Here is a 10,347-nt window from a genome sequence, read left to right on the forward strand (position 1 = left end):
AAAGACTAGTGGACCGTTTGTCCTGGTTTGGTTTATAGAGTCCAAAGTTGAAATAAAAGGACATCTTTCTGCCCTAGCACACAATGATATCACACAACAGTATAATTACTATAACTTTGGGGCAAGAGTTTGGGGAAGACCCTTGTCTTTTATCTCTACACAATTCAAAATGGAGTTTTGGCCATCATTCAATTTTGTGACAAATTGTGGATTTTTTTGTGTAAATAATCCCTAAATCATGATCATAGAGACTTCTAATAAACACGCCATACAACACTGGGACAGTAATCATAGATACTGTGATTAGTTGAATATTGTTCTGTACATGTATGAGAAATGCATTTTTCTGTGGATCATACACATTGAACTTATTGCAAATTACCATGTCTTTCTTTATATCTTGCTATATAGGGTCTTGACAGTGGACAGCAGATTCCAGAGGAGGACGTTGTTGACTCTGTTGACCCTTAGCAATTCTAAATATTGCTGTAATGGCACTCAGAGTGCACACCTCCACCAAGATCTATCAGAACCCCTAAATTCAATCAAGCCACACCCAATTACACACTCATAGATATCAGTTCTGCAAATATGCTAGATTTCTTTCATTGTGATTTCTGTATTATTTCTTTAGGATTTTTTTTTTTAAAAGTCCACAATGTTTTAACATTGTGGACTTTTTAGGAAAAAATGTATCTCCTTTATCATGGAGATAAAGGAAAAAAAAGAAATCCTGGATCTACCCCCTGATCCAGATCCACACCCAAATTTGTATGGATTATTATGAGATCCATACCACATCCTTCCGCCAAGTTTTGTGGTAGTCCATCCAGATGTCGCATAATCCTGCTAAATAACAGACAAAGAAACGCAGATGAAAAGATAACCTCCTTGGGGAAGTAATTATCTGTGTATTTATTTTTATTTTGTGTATAGGATGGAAAGGATACATCATTAATTTAGTTTTTGCAACCTGATGCGATATGTATTTTGAAATATGTTGTAATCACAATAACTTGCGGTTTATACCAAAGCTGTGGTTCTCTTTCTTAGCATTCGTTTCGATGTCTCACTATGGGATACGCCCCTCGCGCGTATTCACAGAAGCACTTATACCAATTCACCAGCCCTGATTGGCTGGCAGTCGTGACGTCCGCGTCAAGGTACCGCACCTTAAATACGGTGGACGCGGCGTCACACAAACACCTCTTCTCGCTTCACGAACAAGCAACTTTGATCGGCGTCGATGCTAACTAGCTGCTGTCCATAGACCGGAGCTAACACCTCCATCGCCGGACGCTAGTGGTAAAAAACACCGATCCGACTGCCTTCACCATAGGTAGTTTTTCTATTGAAATAGCTAACGGCACCGGGAGCCTGCGGTCACCACACTGCCTGCCACCGGAGCTAGCTAACAGAGATTATCAGTCCAGATAATTCGCTCCCCTTTAGCACACCAAGCTAAATGGACCAAGCTGCCAAGCTTCCCTCCACCTTGCAACTAGGCGATGCCCATCGCCTGTGCACCTGTGGAAATAAAATCTCGAGCATGGACACACACCAGGTCTGCTCTGCGTGTCTCGGGCTGGAACATGCCCACGCCGCTATCAGCAACGCGGGCTCGTGCGCCGACTGCGCCCGCTTCACAGCGAAGAGTCTCCGCCGACGACTAGCACGCCAAGCTAGCCTCTCTGAGAGGGACCCGATCCTTTCCAGTGCCACTACCGAAGAACCCCAACCCGGTGTGGACGAGGAGGACACTCCCAAACCAGAGATTCAGCGCTGGGGCTCCACGCTGGATTTGCTGAACCCGCTAACGGAGCCACCCCTCATGTTGGATTACGATGAGGAGGATGAGTCCGACGGCGAGGATTGTCTGGTGTCGGACGGTGACGACAAGGATTATGAATCCTCCTTCGTTCCAACTGCACAGGCTCTCAGCTCTCCAAGCCCGGCAAAGGGCTTGGGTGAGGCAATTACGCCCCAGCCTAGCGGCGATATGCACGATGTGTGTAAACGCGCCGCGGAGAGACTGCAGATTCCATGGCCCGCGGTCGTGGCAGAGGCCCCAAGGTCCCACTATGAGGGGAAGAAATTACCCCAAGCTAAAAGGGCTGCGAGACAGCCCGGTGTTCCCGGAGCTCCTGGAGGAAGTTACCACCTCATGGAAGCAAAACCCTTACTCCAGCAAAACCACCATTCAAGGTGCGTCTTCCCTGGATGTTGAAGGGATGGACAAGCATGCCATGGCCCGCATGACGCCCATGGAGCCCCTGGTGGCAGCTCACCTTCATCCACGGCTGTCAGCTGCCTCATCCAGGGCCCCCACCCTCCCCACAAAAGCCGATCGCTTCCAATCCGCCATGACTGAGCGAGCTTATATGACTGAGCGAGCTTATAAAGCGGCGGCTTTGACAGTGAGGGCTCTCAACGTCACCTCCATGTTGTCAGCTTACCAAGCGGAGCTTTTTGACGACATAGCCGACGTGCCCGAATGTTCCGCGTGGGACGAGATCACCACAATTGCGGATATCTGCCTACGTGTCCAGCGGTGCGCTGTACAGGCGGCGGGGAAGTGCATGTCGATGTTGGTGTTACAAGAGAGGACGAGATGGCTGAATCTGACCAATCTGTCCGATAGAGAAAAGGACGACATCCTGGACATGCCTATTGTCCCCGATGGCGTCTTTGGCTCCGCTCTCGCCTCAATGCAAAAGCGCTGCGAGGCGAAGAAAAAGGAGGATGAGGCTCTACAGCTCTGCCTTCCGAGGAAAACACCTGCCGCGGCGCAACCGCCCCCTGGCAGACTTTCGCTCAGGTTGCCTCTAGGAGTGCCCCCCCTGCTTTCCGCATCCCGAAGCGCCACAGGGCTCAGTTACCGGGTGCGAGCACCAACGGCCCCCCGGACACCAAGCCCGCTTGGCCTAAAAAGCCCTTCTATTCCCCGTCAACCCAGGCTGCTCAACCGGGCCCGTTCCCCAGTCAGCAGGCCAGGCGGAAGAAGAAGGCGACTTAGCAGTCCACCCCACCGCGAGCGGATGTGCCAGCCGTTCCCTGTTCCCTGGCAGTCCAGCTATCCCGCGTGTTAGGGGAGAAATTACCCAGTGCCACCCCTCCCTCTCGGCGACGCGTGGGCCCGGAGCTCAGTTTGTGCGTCCCAGTCAAGAGGCGAAGAGACATGGTTCAGATGTGGAATTGTTCAACACCACATCAATGTCTCACAAGCACTCACACACAGTTTGTGTCAATAAAATGTTTTCCACCGACGCATCCAGGCTCACAGCAAAAACAAAAACAAAAAAACACGAAAACAAAAACAAAAACAAAAACAACAAAACACAGAGGTGCAGAGCACAGTGTTTTCCCCCATGACACCACAAGGGGGAAACAGCGTCCCACCTGTGGTGAAACATCCCGTTCCGCTCGTCCCGAGTCAGTCAGACCGCGCATGCGCAGTAATACTCGGCAGTGTTGTACAGCTGATACGGGCCCCCAGAGATCGTCTGTGTCAGACAGAGCTTCACTCCCCCCTAACTTTGAGGTTAGAGAGTTGGAAAGGATGCGCAGCATCAGAATGGGTATTGAGAACACTGGCCAAAGGCTACAGGCTTCAATTCGCCACAATACCCCCCCGTTTCAACGGTCCCCCACGGGGAGAGTCGGCCCGGGTGTTATGGGAAGAAATATCAGCTCTATTAAACAAAAGTGCCATACGAATAGTGCTGGAGGGTTTCTATTTGAGGTATTTCCTGGTCCCAAAGAAAGGGGGGACCTGCTTACGTCCCATCCTGGACCTTCGCATTTTGAACTCGTATCTCAGGAGATACAAGTTTTGCATGCTAACACACACAACGCTGATACGTTTGATCCGGCCGGGGGACTGGTTCACATCAATCGATCTGAAAGACGCATATTTTCACATTCCCATTTATCCTCCGCACAGGAAATATCTGAGGTTCGCTTTTCAGGACACACTGTACGAGTACCTAGTACTCCCATTTGGCCTGTCACTGAGCCCGAGGGTGTTTGTGAAATGTGTCGATGCCGCTATAGCCCCCCTCAGGGAGCGGGGTATACGCTTGGCCACTATCTGGACGACTGGCTGCTGCTGGCGCGCTCAGAGCAAGAGGCTGCGGCGCACACGGGCATTGTGCTGACACACCTGGCCGATCTGGGTTTTGTGGTGAACAGGGACAAGAGCGTGTTAACACCGAGACAGGACATTTCTGGGTCTCACGTTAAATTCACTGACCTACACGGCTCGCCTATCAGCCGAGAGAGTGTACACTTTCAGGTCCACTCTCTCTCATTTTGCCATAACACGTCGGGTCACGTACGGACTGTGCCTCAGGTTACTGGGACTGATGGCCTCAACAATATTGGTGGTGAGGCTGGGCAGGCTGTACATGAGAGATTTCCAGCGTTGGGTAGCTTCTCTCAGACTGGATCCTGTGCGCCACAGACGCCGCAGTGTAACGGTTTGCGCGTCTTGCGTCCTCGCGCTGCGACCCTGGCAACAGCCGTCTTTCTTGACAGCGGGGGTGCGCATGGGCGCAATATCTGCCAGAAAAGTGGTGACAACGGACGCCAGCCTGTCAGGCTGGGGCGGTGTGTTTGAGGGCAGATCCGTGAATGGGATGTAGAGCACAGATCTCCAACATGCCCATATAAATTATCTGGAGTTGATGGCAGTTGTCCTGACGCTGAAACATTTTCTGCCGTTCCTCCGGGGACATCATGTGTTAGTGAGGACGGACAATACGACCACGGTGGCGTATATCAATCGTCAGGGGGGTCTACGTTCTCTACAGTTACACACTCTTGCACGCAGACTGATATTATGGGGCGAGGTGCATCTCCTCTCCGTGAGAGCGACCCACGTTCCCGGAATTCAGAATCTGGGTGTGGACCTTTTGTCCAGGGGAAATCCTCTCTACGCGGAGTGGACACTTCACCCAGCTGGAGTAGATCAGATTTGGTCACGTTTCGGCCACAACATCTTTGAATGTATTGTGGTACTAATGGTCAGTTGGTCAGTGTCTTTTGTCAGCTGAATGAGGTATTTAAGCACTTTGAATGAAATTTCCCCTGAAGAGGTTTGAAACTGCAGGCTTGGTTTCTCGTCTAAAACTTGACCATAGAACATCGCTTCAAACCATATATGGAAATCTATACATATACCTAATATATATATATATATATATTTTGTATGATATGAAACTATTTTTTGGAAGCTGTGTTTTTTCCAAAGATAAATATTGTTGTAATACTCAAATTATATTTAATAGGATTTTAGCATCTTCTTTCTTATTTTACTGTGAATATCCCTCATTTAGATATACACTGTGTGCACAATTATTAGGTAAGTGAGTATTTTGACCATATCATCATTTGTATGCATATTTTCCAACTCCAAGCTGTATAAACTTGACTGCCTATTGGATTTAAGCATATCAGGTGATGTGTATTCGTGTAATGAGGGAGGGTGTGGCCTAAGGAGATCAACACCCTATATCAAGGTGTACATAATTATTAGGCAGCTTCTTTTCCTCAGGCAAAATTGGCCAAAAAAGAGATTTAACTGACTCTGAAAAGTCAAAAATTGTAAAAAGTCTTTCAGAGGGATGCAGCACTCTTGACATTGCTAAGATATTGGGGCGTGATCACAGAACCATCAAACGTTTTGTTGCAAATAGTCGCAAGAAACGTGTTGAGAAAAAAAGACGCAAATTAACTGCCAAAGATTTGAGAAGAATCAAACGTGAAGCTACCAGGAACCCATTATCCTCCAGTGCTGTCATATTCCAGAACTGCAACCTACCTGGAGTGCCCAGAAGTACAAGGTGTTCAGTGCTCAGAGACATGGCCAAGGTAAGGAAGGCTGAAACCCGACCACCACTGAACAAGACACATAAGTTGAAACGTCAAGACTGGGCCAAGAAATATCTGAAGACAGATTTTTCAAAGCTTTTATGGACTGATGAGATGAGAGTGACTCTTGACGGACCAGAGGGATGGGCCCGTGGCTGGATCAGCAACGGGCACAGAGCTCCACTTCAACTCAGACACCAGCAAGGTGGAGGTGGGGTACTGGTATGGGCTGGTATTATTAAAGATGAGCTAGTTGGACCTTTTCGGGTTGAAGATGGACTCAAAATCAATTCCCAAACCTACTGCCAGTTTTTAGAAGACACTTTCTTCAAGCAGTGGTACAGGAAAAAGTCTGCATCTTTCAAGAAGACCATGATTTTTATGCAGGACTAATGCTCCATCGCATGCATCAAAGTACTCCACTGCGTGGCTATCCAGTAAAGGCCTTAAAGATGAAAGAATAATGACATGGCCCCCTTCCTCACCTGACCTAAACCCTATTGAGAACTTGTGGGCTTTTCTTAAACGGGAGATTTACGGTGAAGGAAAACAGTCCGCCTCTCTGAACAGTGTCTGGGAGGCTGTGGTTGCTGCTGCACAAAAAGTTGATCGTCAACAGATCAAGAAACTGACGGAATCCATGAATGGAAGGCTTATTACTGTTATTGAAAAGAAGGGTGTCTATATTGGTCACTGATTTTTTTTTTAAATGTCAGAAATGTTAATTTGTATATTTTGAGTTGTTTGTTTATTATTCTCACTTTAACAGATGAAAATAAACAAGTGAGATGGGAAAATTTTAGTTTTTCATTTAGTTGCATCATAATTCTGCACACTAATAGTTGCCCAATAATTGTGCACACATAGATATTATCCTAAGAAAGCCAAAACCTCACTTTTACTTTCTTAAATATTCAGGTTTGAGGTTTATTAACATTTTGGATTGACCGAGAGCACTGTAGTTGTTCAATAATAAAATGAATCCTCAAAAATACAACTTGCCTAATAATTGTGCACACAGTGTATATATAATATAGTATATATAATATTCACTATTATATATATACAGCATCTCTTTCTTTGCAGTTTGAAATGGAAAATGCACTGTACGAAAAAACGAATTTCCCCCCCTGCAAACTCCCGGCAGTTAGTGCCTGTTTACAGCCTTTGAAGTCCGCATTCGTCGGTGACATAAATTGACGGAAACGTACTCCTGGTAGCGCCGCGGGTGGGAGGGGGGAGTGCCGCCGGGGAGACGCGGAGCGAAGGTGTGATCTAATTAGCATATCAATCACAGTGAAACCGCTGGTGAGAACTTATCTCACTTCACCATTGGATGAAACCACAGACCTTTGAAACGAAAGTTACTCGTGATTGGCTGGTAGATATGTTGTTATTGGTCAACCTGGGTCATTATAATACACACGTGAGTAAACCCCTACCACACAATAATAATAGTAATAATTAATATATAGTTATAATTACTAATAATTTATTTATTAATATTCATTATTACTAAGCCTATACCAAAAGCACTGCAGTTACTGAAGACTTTACATTTATTCATGTGATGCTTGATGTTATATGTTGAACATATTGTAGAGGGAAAAAAAACATTTACATGGTACATGTTGATTCAAAGCTTTATTTACATACAGCACAAATATTGTAAAAACACAACTGGCCTATCCAGTGAAAAACTAATCAGGTGAAGCTTGAAATGTCTCTTTGCCGCCTCTGGGTCATAAGTTCTTTGTGGGACTCTGTCCGAATCTGCTCCAGTGTGTAGACGTCTGTGGTGTGTAGCTGTGAGATTCAGTGTAGCTTCCAGTCTTATTTGAAGTGTGGCACACAGGTCGGTGACTCACAACATGAGTAACATGAGTATATTATTAATAAACGGAAATAGCCTGGCTAATTCACCATTGGAAAATCCACAGTAGGAAACACAATTACTACAGTTACTTATACACAATGGCGTCATTTTCCACATACAATGACAGACAGTTTCCTATAAAATACAACAGGACAAAAAGTCACGTTTACGAAAAAACTAGAATAAACTCTTAAGTTTAAGCAGTTCATACATATTTAAAAATGCACTAGTTCTGCTCAAGCACTCGATGCTCTCTTCTTCTTTTAGCAACTTTCTCACGAATCCCACAGTTGTTAACACGCTTTTCAGATCTAAGAGTTACTTAGCTTAGCACTAGGCAATGGCTTCTCTCTTTAGTTTACCTCTTACTGTAATTTTGGGATTGTGCGCCCGTCTTTTCCGCTTCGACTCCTCCACACTGGGCCCGTGGCTTTCCAACGCAGTCATCCTCTCTTCCAGGGAAAACAGTGTTGTGTTGACTTCAGAACGTTTTTTACACTGAAAACAGTCATTCATCGAACCACGCAAAACAACATCCGGTAGTTTCTTGTTTGCGGGAGACAGACGCTTCATTCACAAGGCCCTCTAACGTGATGACGTTAACGACTGACGTGGCATCTTCAGGAATGGACGTATTCACGAACTGAGTGTGATGTTTTCAGAGTAAAACTTCACATATGACCTTTTCACTTTTGAAGCAGTGGTTATAACAGTTTTTAAATTGTAATTTACATTTATATAGGATGAGTATGTGACTGAGGACCTGTTTTTTCTTTCTGGTGTTAGGTTAATGTAATTACATGATTCTTGCTGTTCTGGGTTTGTACCCTCATAGTTGAATGCACTTATTGTAAGTCGCTTTGGATAAAAGTGTTGAGTGTTTTAATGGAATACTGAGGAAGTTTCCAAATTATTGGAGTCAACAGCTTAGTACGTCATGGACATGTGAATATGGTGCTGATTTCTTTCCAGTAATTTGGGAGGATAAATATTTGGGACTTTGTCACGCGATGACACAGCTGATATGCTTTATGTGAAGCAGTGTTTTGGTGTCAGCAGAAAGACTTCTCTTAGAAAACTGTACAGTGGTGCCACTCTCTCCTTTCCAACTGATTTTCTTGGATGAGCTTGACAGACATGAAATGTTAACAATGTATCATCAGATGTACCCTGAAAATTGTATCTATGATTACACTCATTATAGCATTCTTGACCTCTCAAAGTCCAACCCTAACGTCCTTGTCGTGAGAGGTGGAAGCAGGTAATGCTGACCAATAGGGCACTGGTGAAGCTCATAGGCCAATCACCTGTGAAGTGGATAAAAATGATTACAGAAACATTCATGAAGAAAAAGAAACCCCGCAACCTGGGAGATGAAGACTCTCCAACCACACAGGCTGAAGAGGAAATGAAGACGCATTTCGAAAACCATACAGAGAGGGTGCGTCAGAATCTTCTATCTCCCAGGCAACCTACTAACATTGCAACCTGGAACATCAGGACCATGTACACAGCAGGAAAGACGTAAGTCATAGCAAGTGAGATGAGGAGATTCAAGATCTCTATCCTCGGTTTGTGCGAAACCAGATGGCTCCAGACGGGAGAGGTGAAACTGGCCAGTGGCAAGTCCATACTCTATTCTGGACACCCAGATGATAAAGCACCACACACAGAGGGAGTGGCTTTTATGCTCTCCAAAGAAGCACAGAGGGCCCTCATCAGCTGGGAGCCCATTAATTCCAGGTTAATTACTGCAAGATTCCAAACTACCCATCAAAGAATCAACCTCCAACTCATACAGTGTTATGCACCCACCAACAACACTGAGGAGGAAACAAAGGACATTTTCTATAACCAACTACAACAGCTACTCCAGGCCAGGAAAGAAAAAGACATCACTCTACTTATGGGCGACATGAACGCAAAGGTGGGAAACAACAACAGTGGATACCAACTGGTAATGGGGAAACATGGAATCGGCTGCATGAACGAAAACGGTGAGAGATTTGCAGACATCTGTGCTGATTACAATCTGGTCATAGGTGGGACAGTCTTTCCCCATAAACCCATCCACAAAGCCACCTGGATGTCACCTGACCACACTACCGAAAACCAAATCGACCACATATGTATAAACAGGAAGTTCAGGCGCTCTCTCCTAGATGTCCGTGTGAAGAGGGGGGCAGACGCTGGGTCAGATCACCACCTACTGGCTGCAAAACTCCAGCTGAAGCGATGCAACAACCCCATCAACACAAGAACAAAGTTCAACATCCAGCTCTTCCAGGACATAGGAACAACTGAACTGTACCAGACCACCTTACAGAACAGGTTCCAAGCCCTGCAAGAAGAAGAGCACAAATCAGTGGAAGAGCACTGGAACAACCTGAAAAACATATGGAAGGAGGCATGCCTAGAAGTAGTGGGGAGAAAAACAAAAAAACATAAACCTTGGTTATCAACAAACACACTGAAGAAAATTGAAGAAAGGAGGGCAAAAAAAGACACTAAACAAAAGCAAAACCCGAGCAAAAAAGGCAGCAGCTCACAAAGGATATGAAACAGCAAATAAAGAGGTGAAGAAAAGTGCAAAATGTGAC

The 10,347-nt window shown here is 45.6% G+C and overlaps 1 protein-coding gene across 1 annotated transcript; it reads left to right on the plus strand.

Annotated features, from left to right (window-relative positions):
• Window positions 1–1,045: 1,045 nt before the first annotated feature.
• Window positions 1,046–3,278, plus strand: LOC117778266. The gene is made up of 2 exons (XM_034613725.1): window positions 1,046–2,194; window positions 2,478–3,278. Exons 1-2 carry the CDS (start codon window positions 1,466–1,468, stop codon window positions 3,087–3,089), a joined length of 1,341 nt encoding a protein of 446 aa, XP_034469616.1. The 5' UTR covers window positions 1,046–1,465; the 3' UTR covers window positions 3,090–3,278.
• The last annotated feature ends 7,069 nt before the right edge of the window (window positions 3,279–10,347 follow it).

Source organism: Hippoglossus hippoglossus, chromosome 17 (genome assembly GCF_009819705.1).
Source record: "Hippoglossus hippoglossus isolate fHipHip1 chromosome 17, fHipHip1.pri, whole genome shotgun sequence".
NCBI lineage: Eukaryota > Metazoa > Chordata > Actinopteri > Pleuronectiformes > Pleuronectidae > Hippoglossus > Hippoglossus hippoglossus.

What these genes read in the sequence shown, in the direction of transcription:
- LOC117778266 (XM_034613725.1), top strand. Translation starts at nt 1,466, where the DNA reads ATGGACCAAGCTGCCAAGCTTCCCTCCACCTTGCAACTAGGCGATGCC. An exon ending in AACCCTTACTCCAGCAAAAC is followed by an intron (nt 2,195 to 2,477) that starts CACCATTCAAGG and finishes CTTTTTGACGAC; the next exon opens with ATAGCCGACGTGCCCGAATG.